At 39.9% G+C, this 19,812-nt stretch overlaps 1 protein-coding gene across 1 annotated transcript; it reads right to left on the bottom strand.

The window, feature by feature from the left end:
• Positions 1-202: 202 nt before the first annotated feature.
• GJB2 (gap junction protein beta 2) lies at positions 203-4,663 on the bottom strand (the record flags this gene model as incomplete). The annotated part of the gene is made up of 2 exons (XM_081309199.1): positions 4,390-4,663; positions 203-905 (listed from the first exon to the last, which is right to left on the bottom strand). The coding sequence occupies exon 2, from the start codon at positions 881-883 to the stop codon at positions 203-205; it is 681 nt and encodes a 226-aa protein (XP_081165325.1). The 5' UTR covers positions 884-905; positions 4,390-4,663.
• Between the last annotated feature and the right edge of the window lie 15,149 nt (positions 4,664-19,812).

The raw sequence follows: 19,812 nt of genomic DNA, 5'->3' as shown, positions 1-19,812 counted from the left end.
CTTTATTTTGGAGCTTTGGGAGGGGAGAGCCCCATGGAGGCATCTGGAGTTTCATGTGAGGCCTCCTGGGGAGGGGGTTGAATGGTTGCGTTTAAGATGGGAATCTTTTGTCTTGGGAAATGCTGGTGACTGAACCTTGACAGCTAAGCACAGGTTGCTTCATCCTTTCATGCAATCTTTTTCTAACAGCTGGGCAAATGTGTTAAACTGGTTTTCTGGACTTCCCTGAGCAGTATCTAATGAGCAAATAACACAATTCTGTGACATTTAGCAGGATACATATTCCAGACACTGCAATCATGAACACCGTAAAGACAGTCTTTTCTGTGGGCCTGGAAATAAAGCAGTCCACCGTATTGGGACAAGGCCAGGCGTTACACTTCACCAGACGCTGCATGAAGAAGCCATTGTACATGACGTAAAAGACATACATGAAGACAGCTTCGAAGATGACCCGGAAGAAGATGCTGCTGGTGTAGGTCCACCACAGGGACCCTTCAATACGAACCTTCTGGGTTTTGATCTCTTCAATGTCCTTATATTCATTCTTCATCTCTCCCTTCATGAACTTCCTTTTCTTCTCATGTCTCCGGTAGGCCACATGCATGGCCACCAGGAGTGCTGGTGTGGATACAAAGATCAGCTGCAGTGCCCAAAGCCGGATGTGAGAGATGGGGAAGTGGTGGTCGTAGCAAACATTTTTGCAGCCAGGCTGGAGTGTGTTACAGATAAAATCAGCTTGCTCATCTCCCCATACCTCCTTGGCAGCCACCACAAGGATCATGATGCGAAAAATGAAGAGGACAGTGAGCCAGATTTTACCGATACTGGTGGAGTGTTTGTTGACACCCCCCAGGATAGTCTGTAGTGTGCCCCAATCCATCCTGTTCTCTGGGAGGTTGGTGCTGGAGAAGAAAAATGAACATGACATAGAGATCACTAGTCTGGACAGAATCTGGATAATTTCTCTGGGTCTGGGAAAGTAAGCACTTTTAAATCTCTTCCTGAGCACTGACTCTATCCTCCTCCAAAATGGTGAAGGCAAAACCAATTTGGTTTGCCACAGGATTAAATATATAGCTCCTAAACAATCTTGAACAAGTTTCTGTGTGTTCTCTAATAATGAGTAGCTTGTTCACTTGAGTAATTCACCCAATCTTTAGCATATAATAAATATTTGGGGTATGGGGTACACCAAAGCAAAGTACTTGTTAGCTTAAAGGTACAAATGAGTTCTGACCAAATCTATTGATTCTTCCACAGATTCTCCTGGGATATTCCCAACTCCACCACAGCCATTCAGGGTTCAATAGTTAGATCCACTGGTAGCAACAAGTTTTGGACTGTACCAGTGGAACTGCCCTAGTTTTGACCAACTTTACCTTAAATGCTGAGAGGCCAAGTTCAGGTGATATAATTTATGGAAGTCCACCTAATCCAGTGTTGTATCAATTTTCCCTGCAGAACCCCTTTACTTAAAATATTTCAGTTCATTTTCATAGGCTTGGGATGTAGCAGTGAAATGGTTATTACAAATGGTTATATTTACATTTGACACCCCCTGCAAATTCACATTTCACCAAGGGCCTTGATTCCTTCTTCTATATGGAGAAAAGTAGGAATAAATGGTCTCTTCAAGTAGAAAAGTTGCTCTGTGCATGGATTTTTGTGTACAGGCTGGTGGCCTCACTGTCACATTGGGACTGACTGGTTAGTACTCGAAGTATCTGTTTAGATAAGTGTTGCAACAGTATTGTTGGTATGGGTTATGGTTAGAAGTATTTCTAAGAGACACTTTATGAAAAATGACCAAAAATTCAACCAGTGGTTCCCCATGGCTGGTCCAATGAAGCCTATCATTGTTGTAGTTTAGAACCAAAATCTGCTGGGGTAACATACTCCTTACTGAAAGCAGGTGTGAAGGGGCCCATGGATAATCTTCCATGAGCCAGAGGCCTTCTATTTCATCCCAGGATATGAACTGTCTTCATTGATTCATAGCTACACCCTGTCTGACACAATCAACTTCTCTTCTAAACAAGATCCCATCCTCTCCACAGTCCTCATGAGTCACCTCTTTTCCACCCTTTCTAAGCTGTAATGAATCCTCCTTCTCTTACTTAAAAGCATCCTGCGCTCCTGATTTTAGGCAAGTTGCATCCTGTTTCCTGCTGGACTCTCAAGGCAGGCTCAGACTGAATGTCTCTCATTACCTACAGTTGCTGCTGTGGGACACCAAGATCTGACTGAACCTATTCAATGCCACCTTGATCAGAGGAGGCATAAGAGCCCTGGGCAAGAAAGTTAAGTCAGACTGAAATATACTGAAATGGTAAAAAAAAATTTAGCCTCATTCACTTTGAAAGAAGAAATGTCACTAGAAAAAAAATGGTGATTTAGTTCAGGTTCAGCCCTGACCCATTTAAATTCAGACTGTCAGAGAGGCCCTTACGTGAGTCAGTTGTCCTTTGAAAAGTCTCACAGCTCAATCTAATACTGCCTTCAACAGCAAAACCACTGAAAGAAACAGCATTCAGATTTTAATAAAACCATCTCCTGGAATTAGAATTTCCAGTTTTTCATGCACTCACTAAAGGGAAAATAGGACACTTATTGAAATAAGCCTCCATATACCTGGTCAAAACTATGGAGGTGGAAGGGGAATTTGGGATTTATGCTTGGCCCACCTCTATAGTATCAAACACAGATCCTATACATTTCTATAGAACAGTCTAGTCACCCTCAGTTGAGAAAAATACAGTTCCAAGTAACCTCTATCTTGTTGTTGTTCTAAAACCAAAGTTATAGCTACTTGTTTTTTGAGTATTGCTATCTTGACCAGGCTGGTTTCCAACTTCTGGGCTCAAGTGACCCTTCAGCCTCAGCCTTCCAAGTAGCTGAGACTACAGGTGCATGCCATTGCACCCACATTACTGCTTGCTACCTGCTTTAAAGGCCCTTTCAAGAAGAGGAATAAATTAAAATTTGAGCCCCCAATGGGATAAGAATAACAAGGTAAGATGGACTAAAAAAGCAGGGTGAAATTGTTCTTAATGTACAAATTTTCCCCAGAGCTGCTCTCCTGGCCTTCTGACTTGGGCAGTCACATGCAGGTTCCTACCTGGCCCAGGCCACTCTGCAATTGCTTGGAGCATTGCCAGAGCACAAGTCCAGGGGTTGGTTCACTAGGTGAATCACCCAGTTCCAGAAAAGGAACAAGGAGTTATTTGCCCCTTACCTTCCCACCCCTTACCTAACTGGTGGGTCCATCTAAAGGACCTGTCCCTACACAGCTCCCCACCTTCTTACAAGTGTCTTTAATTGTGACTGACTTAACACAGTTTTAAAATGGACTCAAAGGGCACATGGAGGCATGGCTGTCCTACACATCTCAAGATAGTCTCAGGTCCTAAAGTCTAGCTCTGAGGAATCTGGAAAAAGCTCACTGGGCAGGCTTATTCCCCACCTCCATAAGGGGCGACGGAGGGACTGATGCAAGCATCCTAAAAGGACATATTTCTCAACTGCACACCACCTCCTCTGAGAGTAAGTGTCCTATGAGTTTTCCTTCCAGTTGGAGAACTTCTCCTGGAAGCAAAAGCTCTTGAAGTGTTAAAAAAAAAAAAAAAAAAAAAGAAAAGAAAAGAAAAGAAAGAAAAAAGAAAAAGAAAAAGAAAAGCAACCAAAGTCCTGACCCATGTTTAGCCGGTCTGCCCCGTCCCAGGAACTGTATTAGGTGCGAGTTCTAGGTAACCGCCCCGACTTCACCCTAGTACTTTCTTTGCAAAGAGAACGCGAGGAGGTAAAGGTCGGTTTCTTCCCGTGGAGGCTTCCTGCTTAACAAACTACAGTGAGTTTGCTTTCTAAAAAAAAAAAGCTTTTGGTTAATTTAAAACTTTTGGTGGTGGCAGATAAAGTAGCCAGAAGACTGTGGGGGGAATTAGCCCCTGGTAATATCGGCAACAGACGCCACCATAGCTCTGGGGTTGGTCTGGTCCCGCTTTTTCCCTCTGATACGCGCACCACGAGCCAAACTCGATTTCTAGGTCGGGGGTTGTGCCACCTCGTCCCTTTCCCCAGCGCGCCACTGCAGACCCAGCCCAGGCAGCCCCATTCAACTTCCCGAGTTCGGCCCATGATACTCCTGCTCAGAAAGTACTCTCGCCGCTTGCCTCCAGCCCCAGGCAGCGGTCACGACTCGCTCCTGTGAACTCCTCGCCAGACCCTAGGGGTCCCCAGACCTCGGCGGTTGGGCATCCGGGCTTAGTTTCCCCGGCCTTCCCCAAGTCCCTCTCGGCTTTGAGTCTCCTGGCCTAGACCGCCCCGGGGCATCACAGGTCCGGGCCCGGCGTACAGCTGTGAGCGGGGTACGCTGGCCCGCGGCCTCACCTGCGTCCGGAGAGAGCGTGCGGCGGGGCCCGGCGGGCGGCGAGGGGTCTCTGGCAGCTACTGGGGCGCTCCCTCGGATCTCGGGCTAGTCCTGGGCGGGGGCCGCCTCCGCGCTCGCTCGCAGCAGGCCGGAGCGCAGCCGACTGGCTCCAAGTCGGGACAGCCGAGCGCGCCGGGCGCTGCGGGTCTTCAACACCTGTCTGCTGCAGCGCCGCCTTTTAACCGCACCCCACACTCCGCCTCTTCCCTGGAGCTACCGAGAAAGTTACGGAGGGGGCGGCTCCTTGCCGCCCGCACCGCCCCCCCCCAGCGCCTCGGGCGGGGCACTCCAGGCCTCCCCGGCTCCTGAAGCTTCTTGGGGCTCCCGAACCCCAAGAGGTCACCAAAGCCTCTAAGCCTCCGGAGTCCCCTTGTGACCCTCTGGAGCTTCCCTAGAGTCCAGGGCTCCACGAATGCCCTATTTCCCTCCCCTTCAGCCCCTGGGCAGGCCAGGCAGGAGCCAGCTAAGGCTCTGCGTCTCCACCTAGGAGGACGCAAAGCCCCAGGCCCTAGCTCCCTGCATTTGAAGGAGTAGGTGGGTTTGAAGAGTAGTTGTTGATGTTATTTCTACTCCTACTAGTTCAAGACTACTATTGCATTTGAAATTCTGTTTATTATTATTTAAGCAGGCGTTCCAACGATGTGAAAATTTATTTGCAAGTCCTGAGATTCCAATGCATGAGAGGCTGTCACTTAGGGGAACCACAGAGAAGGGCTCAGGGCCTCTGGAAATTGGGTTCAGGGCCAGTGAAGATGGAGCGCCATCAGTGTTGGCTAAATCCCCACTTGTATTTCTCTGAGTTACCTATTTAATTCGATCACTTTGAAGGGTATGCCAAGAGCCAAGAATGGGTGTGTGTGGAGGTGACAAGTCTTGCTTCTTTTTGTCAAAGCTGCCTGCCTAGAGGGAGTCGTCCGGCCATCTGCAGAGGGTGCTCTGGCTCGGACCCTGACAGCTTCATCCTCTTTCCACAATTGGGAAATTGCAAGGAGGTTACTTTTTTTTTTTTTTTTTTTTTTTTTGCGGGGGGTGGAGGGGTAGTTGCCCAGATTATTCAGAAAGGAAAGAGCACAGAATGAAGTCTACCAATCCGATCCCTCCCTCCCAGTACACATACTGCTAGAAGGGGTACTGATAGGATTTCTGGAGAAGCTTCTGGGAAGCATGTCCCGCACACTTTAGTTCTTTCTCTGCGAAGCTTGATGCCTCAATGTGAGGACTTAGGGTTGGGTATTTGGTTGGGCATTTTGATGTCTTGAGATGTTAGTGACAGGAAGTCAGATGAGAAATTAATGTGAGGAGTAGGTCACGTTTGTCCAGTCTCCTCCCACTCCTTGCTTCATGATTCCTTCAGAGCAGCCAGTTCTTAGAGGAGCAGGCTGCACATTCTCACGCAGGGTTTTCTCAGGTCAGTTCTACCTGAAGTGAGGATGATTCATCCTGACAAGGCAGAAATGGATTTCCCATGATTACCATAGTTTGCGTGAAGGTATTGACTTTTCCTTGCAAAGCTGGAGCCCCGTAGGCCGTAAGCCGACATCTGCCGTTCTTGCATGGGTGAACGTGAGTACCGTGGGTACCGTGGCTACTACCTCACCTTCTAGTTCTAAGTCTTAGTCTAAGAGGGAGTGTCTGTTCACGAAGAGACAAAGCCCCAGGAGCTGCCCAAAGCCCTGCCACTGGAGAGATGTGCTGAATCAGCTTGTGAGAAATTAGGCCAGTCCTGTGTAGGCAGCTTCCTGGCCTGAACACACCTTAGGGTTGAGAGGTCTTGGGGTGGAGTAGCTGGCCGGTGAGCTCTCCCTTTAGTCTCTTAGGGTCAGTGTTGTTAGGAATCTATTGAAGTCCTGGCTGGGTTAGAATGAAAAAAAGCCAGTGTAGGACGCTGGCTGGTAAAGATGGTTTGGAGATTGCAGATTGATTTTCCCTCGATGAAAAATTTCATCTTAGGCTTTAGTGCCCATATCACAATGACAAGTTCAGCTTTCTTTCCCTTGTATTCCTTGATTTGATTCTCTAAATTTGAATAACGATTGTGTATTGTTGGCTAACTATCACTCCATATTTTGGAATTTATAGTCAAAACTCCTACGGCTCTGAAGTCTTCAGTTACAATTCAACATTTGATTTTATTCTGTTTTCCATGATTTCTGTTGTTTTTCTTTGTATTGGTGTTTTCTTCCTAAGTAGCTTTGGAGTTCTCCAAGGGCAGGAAATTTTGTGTATGTGTGTGTTCCAGAGTAGGGGAGAAAAAAAAGAGAAGAGGTAAGATGAAAAATAGTAGGGAAAGGTTTGGATATTTGAGATCATCTCCAAATGAACTTAGATATGTACCCAATTAGCAGATTGCACCACAAATTAATATTTTAAAAAATAAATCCTGTAGTCATTTTGTAAATAGGACTGTCATACTGCTGCATTTTTTTCTATTAAAAGTATTACTTTGGTAAATGTAAGCATTGGAAATAAACCATAATTTTCTCATCCTGTTTTCATCTTTTGACACTTTAATCCTAGAGAAGCTCAGCACTAGTCAGCCCTTCTCCTCTACCCCAATCCTTCCTACTCCTTCGTGAGATCAGTAGAGCTCTGGACATACCTGCTGCTGACCAACTCAACTTTAACTCATTAACTGGTAGGGATTAACCAGACACAGAATAGTTTTGGGCTTGGCTTTAAGCAAAGAACTCTGGTATCTCCCAGTTTGACTTTGAATGAAACTAATAGGATGGACAATGGTCAGGGAAGAACAGAGACCTGTGGAGTAACTATTGATGATTAACCAGTGAGGATCTGTGACAGCCACACCTTGTCACATCAAAGAGAAATGAATGCTAATTTTACATATGTTAGTACCAAGTAGGTAAATCCTGGTCCATTATGACTGAACTGAACTTTTATGCAGATATTGCAAATGATGCACTTGTAAGATTACAAGGTGAAAAGTCTAACATTTAAAGCTATTTGTATTTTAATTTGACAGTTGTTTTAAAATAAATCCAGTAGAAAGAACTGATTGTTGTGCAAGAAATCAGTGCTAGATAAATCATATTTCTTGACATTTTGATGAATGATTATTTGCCTGCTGCCTGTTGGTGCAACCTTCTGAATTCCCCCTGGGAAGGATGCTCTGAGTGCACATTAAAAATATATCAGTTACATTTCTGACTCACAAATCATCTGTTGGCAGAAAATGTTGCAATATGAGAAGAGACTTAATAGCATGGAGCCCCTGCCTACTAGTTGGCAATTTTAGGGCAAGTTGAATCCATTAGCTATAGGGCCACACCCTCTTTTCTTGACTTTAATGATGAAATATTAATCATATTAATAACTGGTTAAAAAAAGAGAAAATTCAGCCTTTCCCAAAATAGCAGTTGGAAACTGAAGAGCCCTCTGGCATCCCTGGATAATTAATAACAACTTACATATGATAATGTAATTTCAATGAAGGAGTGGTTCTCCTGTGAACCTTTTTAATCTTTGTAGGTGATTATTATAGGGAACACTGTTTCACTAATAATTTCTCTCTGCATCATTGAATCACACCCTCACTATGTTTTCTGAAAATTGTTAATGTCAGATTATTTAGGGGGAAAATTCAATTGTTATATTCAAAGGGTAAAAAAAGAATAAGATTTCAGACTTCACTAATTTAATTGTTCTCTTTACTTTCAAATTAAAGACGTCTCATTTAAAATTGCTACTTTTAAGTTGTGACAAATAGTCATAAGCATTTTGTTGTTTTCATTCTATTCTTATTTCACACATAAAATATTCTGGGTAAATTAAAATTGCTGCATTAGCCTTGCTGGGTGAACGTGGGCTCTTTTATGATTTTTAAGCAGACCATGGAGAAATTACAGAGATATTTCCAAATGTATTTGCATCCAAAACACATTTTGGTCAGAAATGAATGCAGAACTATAACTCCTTAGATTGACTGCTATGAAAAATATACTTCTATAGAATATAAAAATTAAATTCTGTAAGTTATACAGTGGCTTGTCAACACAGAAATATTGCATCATTCACAGAGGAGAAAAGGAGATTTCTATATTCTAATTTATGTCACAGCAATATTGTAATTTATATTATTTTGAATAGTTTTTGGAACAAGTTAGAGAAAACACAAGATGTACTGCTATAGAAAAAACATAGTCATACGTTTGACAAGGGACTATTGATTACAGGTTATGTTATATTTGATAGATTACAGCAGCTTTTCATGAAATGCTAGTTTCAGAGCCATTTCCACTTTGGTAGAAGTGTTCTCTGATTTAATCTCAATTCTTTAAAAGTCTGTGCCAAGACTGGGGTGGTGGTGGGTGGAGATGGGTAGGCAGGTGGGAGAGGGTGGGGAGGGTTTGCAATACCTGGAGCTCACAGTAGATGGCACTGGGAAGACTTGCCAGGAACCTCTGTTTGGTGCATACACTTCATGGATAATCGTTTAGTCTATAGAGTTTCTGCTTTTGACCTCATTAATGGGCTGTATAATAATTTTTCCTGCTTTGAAAAAATGAAGTAAAATAGAATAGAAAATAAAGTACCAGAATGTGTTGCTACACCTGCGTCCTCCCCACACAATTATTGGGAATTGAACACCAGTGGCGCTCTACCACGGAGCAACATTCTCAGCCCTTTTATTTTATTTTTAAAAATTAAGACAAAGTGTTGCTAGCTGCCCTGGCTAGCACTGAACTTGCAATCCTCCTGTCTCAGCCTCTGGAGTAGCATGGATTATAGGTGACCACTACCACACCAGGTAGAGTATGTTGCTGTAAGGAAGGGTAAGTAATGCTTTGTATAAGAAGTTTGTTAGCTATATGTGTCCTGGATCCAGTGTAAAATGCATTTCCTGCTGTAGGTTGCTGTTAGGAAAACTCTTGGAAAGCCTCTGTTCTATTCCATTTTCAGGGCAGATATATTACTTTGGGCTGCAGGTGAAATTATGTTATTAGGAAGGGGAGAGGCATGGGAGCCCCAAGAGTGGCCTCCTTGTCTAAACTCAAGCACAGCAAGCCCCTACCTGGTGAGATGTGTTGGTGGATGGGCTGCTTAGGAACTTTTTTGCAGATTGGGAAAGGACAATTTATCATTATACTTCTTGCACCAGGGCTCCCCTTTCTGATCTGAGAAGCACTAATAACATCTGATTGTTATTTTACAAACTAAATAAAATAATTTGTCTGAAAAGGTATATAAATAGTGCATTGGTATCTAATAGCAACTGTCATGAATGAGCCATTTTAGTGGATTGTATGTAAATAACCAGATGGAGAATTTTTATGTCAAAAGCATACTTGAGATAACTGTGCTTTGGAAAAGAGGAGGCAATAAACATAATGCTTTTATCATCTCTTTACTGGCTTTGAAATGAATCAGTGGTGGTGTGGGATTTAGAATATTAGACTATTTTGATGATATGGGGCTCCCATATATACACTTTCAGTGGGTGAAGATAGTATTGGGAAATCTGCAAAATCTTGATATTAGCCTCTTAATAATTATACAGTGGGAAACATTCACTTTTTCTTACATGCTGCACAACATGTATGTAGACTACTAGGTTGATAGGTTTTGAAAAGACACAATCCCTGCTTACAGTTTACCAAAGAAAAACAATAGACTGTTGTGGATGTAACATAATTGAGTGACTAAGTTTAGAGTATATAATTGACACACAAAAGCACATACACATAAATGAAGGAATCTCTGAGTATAATCCAATACAATGGTGTCTGTGTTAATTATTTATCCACGATTTGATATTTCAAAGTGTGTCAAATGTTCATTTATTGCAGAACTCTGTGAAGAAAGTGTTTTAAATCTCATTTTATACAAGTAAAAATTGAGCCTTAAGAATCCACATACATAATGGGGACTGAGGGTGTAGCTCAGTGGTAGATCACTTGCATAGAATATGTAAGTCGCTGGGTTCAATCCCCAGCACTACTGCCTCCCCTCCCCCAACAAAGCAAAACAAAACAAAACAACAATAGTAAGTTCAAGGCCTGCCTGGGCAACTTTTACTAATTTTGTTTTTGTCTTTTCAGAATTTTTACATCCAGATGATTTTGGACTTGCGATGATTTAACCTACAATTTTTTGACTTGATGGAGTGAAAGCAAAATGAATTCAGTAGAAATCATACTTCAAATTCTTCATTTGGGTCTTTTCCTGGGCTAGTGACCTGTGGTATGATCTTTTCTCATGATTCTGGGCAGGTAGCAGTGAACTGCAGCTTCTAGTTAGCCCCCACTCAGCCCAGACATCACAGGGGAAACAAATGACACTTTATTGTGTGCTGTGTTGCTAAACTATGATGTTTGGCACATTAAATATATTTTTGATTTATGACATTGTCAAGTTATCATGGTATGCCCATGGGATGTAACCCTATTATAAATGGAGGAATATTCATTTGATATGTAGGAATGTGGTAGAAACCTATACATGTTTTGAATCTATATAAATATTCATTACTTTTTTTCTTCCTTTTGCATGAAACGTAAAATATACTTTGCTTTTCTTATTTGATTTATGATGGGAATATTTTTATGTAAGTAAACAAAAACTTTCCTCATTCTTTTACATGTTTTCCTTGACCTGACTATATAATAACAATTAAAAATCCATAATTGATTGATATTTGGATGGTTTTCATTCTTTTGCTATTGTTTACATAGCTTCTGCTTCCCATTAGGATATAGAATGCAGAATACTATTATTCCCTTGGTTAAAAATAATAAAAACCTGATATATGAAAATCATACTTTTCTATGGCAATTCCAAAGCACATTTAACTGAGTAAGCTTTGAAGAACTGAATTACAGGGAGTGATGGTGAGCTGGACACAGCTGTTTCCATATCTGGGGGAAGTACCCTATATGTGTGGGAAGGTAGAGAAGCAGGTCTCTGTAAATGAACAGATGGTAGACTTAAGGAAAAATCAGTCGAGACTTTAATAACAGTGTGAGTGGCCATATTGTTTGGCATTTGGAAGTGACCTGTTATGGTTTGAATCTTAAGTGTTCCCCAGAAGCTCATATGTTGACCTTCTGATCTGCAGCTGCTGGGTTCTTGTGGAATGGTTAGGAGGTTGGGCTTGGTGGAGGTGATTTAGGTCATGAGAGATGTACACTTGAAGGGGATATTGGAACCCTGGCCTTCTCTCTCTCTGCTTCTTGGCTACTATCAGCTGACAGCTTTACTCTACCACTCACTCCCCATGATGTTCTGCATCACCACAGACCCAAAGCCAACAGAGCCAGCCAACCACGGACTGAAATCTTTGAAATCAAGCCAAAATAAACTTTTTCTCATTTTAAATTTGTATTTGTCATACCAACAAAAACTGACAAGAAATACTTGACCCAAATACAAAAATAAATTGTTTAACTCAACAATCACTGTCTCCCAATTTTACTGCAAAAATGGCAGAGGCAGGGAAGACTGGAAAGGAGAACTAGACAATTTCAAGTTCTTGAATTTTGGAACTATGTTAGAATTGAATGAAAGAAGAGCCAAAGTAATGTGAAATATATTTCTCAGCCTTCTTCTTACTCAAATACAGACAAGATCAAAGAGGCAAGCCATTCCACAGTGAAGTTATAGAAAGGTATGTATAGTGAAGTTAGTTGAAATGTCCTTGTTTCCATTAAGTATCAGAGATGCATCCAATTTAATTAACATTTCAAATTAGTCTCAGCTCAACTTTACTCTTGAAATCTGATTTCTGCATGTGGTGGTATACACCAGTAATCCCAGCAGCTCCACAGCTCGAGGCAGGAGGATAACAATTTTGAAGCCAGTCTCAGCAATTCAGTGAGACCCTAAGCAACTTAGTGAGACCTTGTCTCTTAAAATAAAAAATAAAAAGCACTGGGGATAATGTACCCTGGTTCAATTCCCCAATCAAACAACAAACAAACAAACAAACAAATAAATAAATCTGAATGACCAGATTCTAATTCCAACCACCTGGCAAAGAGAAGAACTTGCATTCACTGGAAAACAAAACAAAAACAAAAGCAAAACACCATTGGAAATTCTTTTATGTGCAATGTCCAGCATTCAGTAAAAAAAAAAAAATTTACAAATCATGTGAAGAAACAGGAAAAAGAGACCTATATCAGGAGGGAAAAATAGTTAATAGAAGTAGACACATAGACTAAAATAAACCATATATAGTACAAACAAATCATAACGAGGCAGCAGTGACTGTGCCACACAAAACATAATTCAAATTAAGATTACGAGAATTTAAATAGATGTTTCAAATGGTAAAAGGGCCATTTCCTCAAGAAGACATCAATCCTAAATGGGTATCCACTAAATAACAGAGTACCAAAATACATGAGGCAAAAGTGAAGGCACCGAAGTTATTCATAGTTAGAATAACTGGGTAATTGATAGAACATGTTCACAATAATTATTAAGGGTATAGAATATTTAAACAATATTATCAATTAACCTGACCTCACTTACATTTATAGAATACCATGTGCAGTCACTGCATAAAACACATGCTTTTCAAGTACATATGAGAAAAAAATGTGCTGAACTGTGAAGCAAAATTCAATAAATTCCAAAGAATAGAAATAACACTGAGTTTTGCAGAACTAAATCTATATTTGTATATCTAGAAATTGCCAAATATTTAGAAATTAAATAACAACAATACATGGGTGGAAGAATAAATCACAAATTTAAATATTTTACTTTTATTTATGTGTGCAATTTATTTAGGCTGGGGGTTGAACCCGGGGCCTTGTGCATGCTAGGCAAGCATGCTACCACTGAGACACATCCCTAGCTCCACAGGATTTTAAATGAATGGAAATAAAAACACAAATATCAAGAATTTTGGATGCCTCTGAAGCATTTTTGCTAAAGGAAATTTTTTTTTTTGCTTCGAATACATAGCTTTTAAAAAGGATAAAAGTTTAAAATTGATTACTACATTTCCACCTTAAGAGTTTAAAATGAAGAACAAATGAAAGACAATGTAAGTGTTCCTTTCTAGGAAATAACAAAGACAAAAAACCCAGTGAACTAGAGAAAACCGAAGTGAGTCAAAGTTTAGTTCTCTGAAAATATTAATAAAATCAATACACTCCTTTTGTTAGTTTGATCTGGCTGCCATAACAAAATACTACAGTCTGAGCAGATTAAATATCATAAATTTATTTTCTCAGTTCTGGAGACTGGAAGTCCAGATCAGAAGGATTCCAGAGTGATCAGGTTCTGATGAGGGCCCTTCTCCTTGCTTTCCTTTTCTGGAAAGTAGGCTCCTTGTGGTGTCCTCACATAGCAAAGAGAGAGAAGAGCAAACTCTTATGAAGGCACTAATCCCATCATGGGGGCTTTATTCACCCTGTGACCGCATTTATACCTAATTCTCTCTCAATCTCCATCTCCAAATACCACCGCACCAACTCAGTCTTTAGCATTCCTAGCAAGATCAATCAATAAAAAAAGAAAGATGTGTTGACTGGCCAAGGTGGCCTCTGCCTGTAAACCCCAGCAGCTCAGGAGGCTGAGGCAGGAGGATAGCAAGTTCAAAGCCAGTTTCAGCAATTTAGTGAGGCACTTAGCAACTCAGCAAGATCCTGTCTCTAATAAAATATTTTTAAAAAGGGCTGGGGATGTGGCTCAGTGGTTAAGCATTCCTGGGTTTAATCCTCAGTACCAAAAAGAGAGAGGTGAGAGAGAGAGAGAGAGAGAGAGAGAGAGAGAGAGAGAGAGAGAGAGAGAGAGAGAGGGGAATGAAATCAATGGGATCAGAAATGAAATTGGGGAAGGCAGGGGTTGTAGCTCAGTGGTGAGCACTTATTCTCAGCACTGCATATAAATAAATAAATAAGTAAATAAATATCCATTGACAACTAAGAAAAATTTAAAAAAGAAATGAAAGAAGGGAAATCATTGAAGATCCTACAGATATGTAAAGAATTAAAGCTGAAATATTAGGAACGATATTATGTCAATAAGTTTAATAACTTGATTGAAGTGGAAAATACAAATCCCTTTAAAAACGCACTTATCAAAATGGACACAAAAAGAGATAGAAAATATATCATTAAGAAAACTGAATGTATAACAAAAAATCTTTCTCATAGAGAAAATTCCAGGTCCAGATGGCTTCACTGGTAAATTCTATTGACATTTAAGTGTTAAATAATACCAACTAATATTGTAATCACTAGCCTTGTGTGTGTGTGTGTGTGTGTGTGTGTGTGTGTGTGTATAATCTTATACATATGCAGATCCCTCTATAGGATAATGTCTCTGACCTGGATTTGCTGGATCAAAAGGTAAGTACATTTGTAATTTTAATAGATATTTCCGAATTGTCTTCCATGGGAGATTGAACCATGTTTTCTTTTTCTTTATTCACATGATTTCTAAGTATATTTTTCATGTAGGACAGTTTTTATACAGTTTTTTATACAGTTACTGTATAAAATTTTTCTTTCAGTGGCAGCCTGTAATCTTTAAAATATGGTATGCATCGTGTTTTTTTTTTAATTTTAATTTTAATTTTTTATTTTGTATGCATCGTGTTTGAAGGGGATATGACAATAAGTCTACCAGATGGAAAATCCTGTTAAAAGTTAAAAAATAAATAAATCAAAATAAAACCATACACAAGATAATGTTAACAATTCTTATCATATTTTATGAATTAAAAATTGTTTATAAATATCTTTTGGTAAAATTTTAGAATTTTATTACTTCAAATGATGGATTACATAAAACTTATTTTATGGTGAACTTCTAAGTCTTTCCTTATTGATGAGTACAAATTTACTTTTATTGGATCATGAGCTTTAACTGAAAATAATTGTTATTTTGATAAAATATATGTATGTATTTTCAACATGTAATGACCTGAACATATTTTTATTTAATGATTATGTTTCTTGTAATAATAAGCCATTGCCTTTGTTGAAATCAATTTTTTTCTTCTTCTGTGTATGAATACACATGTATATTAGGCAGGTGTTCTACCATCAAGTGCATCTCTAGCTCCTGAAATTGTCTTTATTTCTAAAATATAAATTATTACTGATTCCTGAATGATATAAAAAATGTTCTAGGCTGTATTGATTTTTTTACACTATAAGGAAATACTCTATGCTATCGCTTATTATTTTTTTCTACTGTAGATTCTGAAGATTATTGTTTATATTTAAAAGAAAAATTAAAAATTGCACACACTCTGTTTTCTATTCCTGAGAGTTTATTTGTAATATTTTATTATAGATCCCTGAATTTGTAAATGTAAACACTGGTCACTTATAACTCACACAAGTGCCATTTTAGTTTCACTGGAGACAGAATCCAAACTAAAGTCCTAAAAATTAAAGCATTACCTCTGAGCATACCATAAGGGGTGGCAAAGACCTCCCACTTTCTACATAGTTTTGTTCTCTTGTGGTCCTTTCAAAGTCATTCAGTGAATATTTGATAGATCTGAGAAGAGAACATACTCCTCACATCGTCCACGTGAGCTCTAGAGAGTTGAGAAGTGCGCATGGATAAAAGGGAAATAAGGACCAAGCAAAACAAGCAAACCTGAGCCTACTGCTAAGGACTCCCAGGAGTCAGGCTGGAAGAAATGAGGGCAAGGTCCCTCTTCAAGGCTTCTGACTTTCTTCTCCTCCACCACCTGATTGCCTAGAAGTCAGCTGTCCACAGTGGGGATACAAATAAAATCTTTCTTTGCTTTCTGAAGTCAGCAAGGATGTCACCTGTTGAGCAAAAAATAGTACCTGTGAGCATGCTCTTTGAACTCCTGCCACACATGTTTATTGAATGAATTTTGTGGGTAGTTTTTCCCCCTTCATCCCCAGAATTGTTATAGGGCAATTTCAGATGCTGTCAATTTTGTTTTATAGATATAAACACTGGTCACTTATGACTCACACAAGAATCACAATTTTTATTAATTGTAAGTAATTACTAATAATTACTGAAAAACAAAAATGACATAATTTGAGATAGTGATAGACTGATGATTCCTCTGAAGTCCATGGTGTATCTGGTCTGTCCTCTGGTACATTGCTGAACTAGTATGTGGAGTTGTAGGAGACTCCCAGATATAGCTGTCCTTGGAGGCCCATTTATCAATTGCCCTTGTGAAACTCTCAAAATTTTAGTTTATAGTAGCATTTATACAGTTATTTTATTTTACTTACCTCTTATCATAACTACTATTACAATAGGCCCTCTATTGTCTGAAGGTTCCTTATCATTATTCCCTAGCCACTATAGATTAACAACTATGTACATAGTATTTACTTTGCTTTAGGTATTATGAGTAATTTAGAGATGACTCAAAATAAGAAAGAATGAGTTAGGCTCTATGCAAACACCACACCATTTTATATCAAGGACTTGAACATTCTAGGATTTTGGTATCTGCAGGGCTCCTGGAACTAATCCTCTGTGGATACTAAAGGACAATTGTATGTTATTTACCAGGTAGTATAGAAGCAATTTGATAATTTGACAAGTGACATGGCTATATCTGCAGTTAAAAAAAAAACCTACTTGGTGACATTGTGCCTAAGTACAAAGAAAATTTCTTTTCAGGGTAAGTTAACTGTTTACTGATTTTTTAAAGGACAAGTACTAGGCAATTGACACACAAACAAGTACAGAATCCTGCAGAATGAAAATTGAAAGTCTTGTCTATGTCCTGCTCATGAACCTTTTGGTGTGAGATTGTCTACTCTTCTATACCTTTGGACACACATACACCCTGTATGTGTGCACACAAGGGTTCACAGCACATGCAGTTTTGCCATGTGAGTGCTTATTGATCTGTCTTGTTTTATTTAACAACTTCTTATTACTCCACAACATAGTTCAACTCTAATTTGCTCAACCATTTTCCAACTGACTGAGAGGGAATCTGAGGGAAATGGTGTAGACTGGGTTTCACTGAGGTGGAGTTGTTAAGAGGTCACTTGAAGATATGAAGGGGAGACAGTCTGACTTAAAGACTCCAAGTGAAGCTCTCAAGGTTTTGGGGAAAAAGAAAAAAGAAAGAAAGAAGGAAAAGGCTTCTCGTTCTTATACCATTTTTCAGTCTTTCCCTTGATTTTTTTTTCAAATTCTGTTTGCTTTTTCCCCTCTATTTACAACAGCCAAACACCTGCTTTTCTTTTTTCTTTTTTTTGTTTTTACTATTTCTTTCTTCTTTTATTATCTTTTATTGATTTTATTATTTTTTTAAATACACAACAGTAGTGGCCAAACGCCTGCTTTTCTTCACACAAATGAGTAAATGTTTTGCAAATACTAATGTCTCTAAGTTATTCTTTAACATAGGATATGTAAATCATTTCCTTTTTTTTTGAAAAACACCCTTGGATATGAATCTTTGTGCAAAGTAATTTTTCTATAGGGTAAATTCTTTAAACTAGATTTCAGAATCAAAAAATAAACATGTTTACAGTATTGGCATGTACTGTAAGAATAGATTTCTTCTGTTTTAATTTTTAAAAATGTTTTGAGACAGGGTCTTGCTAAGTTGCTAAGGCTGGCCTTGAACTGATGATCCTCCTGCCTCAGACCCCTGAGTTGCTGGGATTACAAGTGTAATCATGTTGATGCCCAGATGGGAATGATTTTCTGATGTCCGATGAGGAGACAAGTGACAGGCTGGTGGAATGAACGCTCATGGACCAGGAAAGAGGGCATAGACACCCTCCATATTAGGGAGCAAGTTACTTCCAGCCTTGCCCTTGTTTGACTCCCTCTCCCAGTCCTGTGCACTGGGATGTGGTGTTTGAGGGCAGAACATAGCACCTTGGAAAAGGTGCTCAAGAACAGCTAAGCCCCACAGTCCATACCTGTTCCAGTTTCCCAGTCTCCTGAGGGCCATGTGTTGGAGGATATCAGAGACTCTGGAATTTGAGTTTTTGTTCCTTTCCTTATCAACTCTGTGGCCTTAGGCAAAATAGTTCAGCCCTCAGGGGCTGTGTGTCCCTTTGGGGGATGGGGGTGACACACGTACTCCATGTAGAACACACAATGCCTGAAGCAGCACTTGACTTAAGGTGGACAGTGGATGCTTGAGAAACCATAGTTTCCAATTTAAAAAGATTTCCTCTTTATAATGAAGGAAGTCATAGCTGAAAGAAAAAACTACTGGACCCAGGTGTGTCCCATCTTTAGAGAAGTGATTGGAATTATCATCTTTACTCAAATGATTTCTCTGTGCCTGTGATCACTTCCCATCCACATCCAAGACTGTGAATCTGAGAGGCCCGGAGCAAATGGGGACACTTGGTTCTCACCTTGTGACAGGCTTAGCAGCTCCTGACCTTTTGCTAGTATCAGAAAAGATAAAAGGAGAACATTTTGAAAGACAGGAGAAAGAAGATAGCCCCAGGAACACAAAGCAAAGGAGCTGGCAGAAAAAGCAGTAAGGTCTGTAGCACCAAAGGAAGCAAAAAATGAGTAAACTAAGTGGGGTAAAGATGGAAAGGGGATCCTGAAAGACTTATCAGAGTTCTTTAATGTGGCTTCTTTTGTGAGAAGAGTGATGATCGAATGTAATCTTGGAAAGAATAATTTCCAGACTTATCAAACACTGGTAGACCAGATGGATGCCAGGGAAGTCCTTAGAAGTACTAAGGGTGGTCACAGAAGTGGTGTGACTGGTGTGGGGGAGGGCGGCCAAAAATGACCGTGTCCTGCACTTCCATTCTTTCCAGGGAACAAGTTATGAAAGGTGGAAACTCCTATTTTGGGATTCAATCTAGAACATTTAAACACTGTTTTTGTCACCCTATGGCTGAAAGTACACAAACTTACCATGCATTTCTGGGAGTGGAAACTTCAAAAGAGAGAGCTATTTCAAGGAGCCTGCTTGAAATGGCGTGTCTGGGACTATTTCTGAAGATCAGCATGAGGATGGCCCAAGAAACTTGTGAAAATATGGATTCCCAAGCTCACCTCAGGCTGACTGAATTATTATACTTTGGGGATGGCATTGGGACAAATTGTATGACCCCACCGGGTGATTCTTAGGCACATTGAAATTTGACAAGTTTGGCTGCTCTGTGAGAACCTGGAATGAAGCTGGTATTTAAAATATCTACTCGGGGAGTTTGTCTAAAGTACAGATTTCTAAGCTTTGAGATCAGAAATCCTGGCCCAGTAGGTTTGGGGATCCATGGTTAGTAGTCTATGTGAATTTGGCCCTTGTGATCTTGTAATTGAACTTGGAACTCATTGTGGACTAAATGCTATATCCCCTTCCCAAATCATATGTTGAAATCTTCACCCCCAATGTGATGGTACTACAATGTGGGGCCTTTGGGAGGTGATTAGGGGGAATGGAATTAGTACCTTTAAAA

Source organism: Spermophilus citellus, assembly GCF_964194105.1.
Source record: "Spermophilus citellus genome assembly, chromosome: 1".
Classification (NCBI taxonomy): Eukaryota; Metazoa; Chordata; class Mammalia; order Rodentia; family Sciuridae; genus Spermophilus; species Spermophilus citellus.
This window is presented reverse-complemented; position numbering and strand designations above follow the sequence as displayed.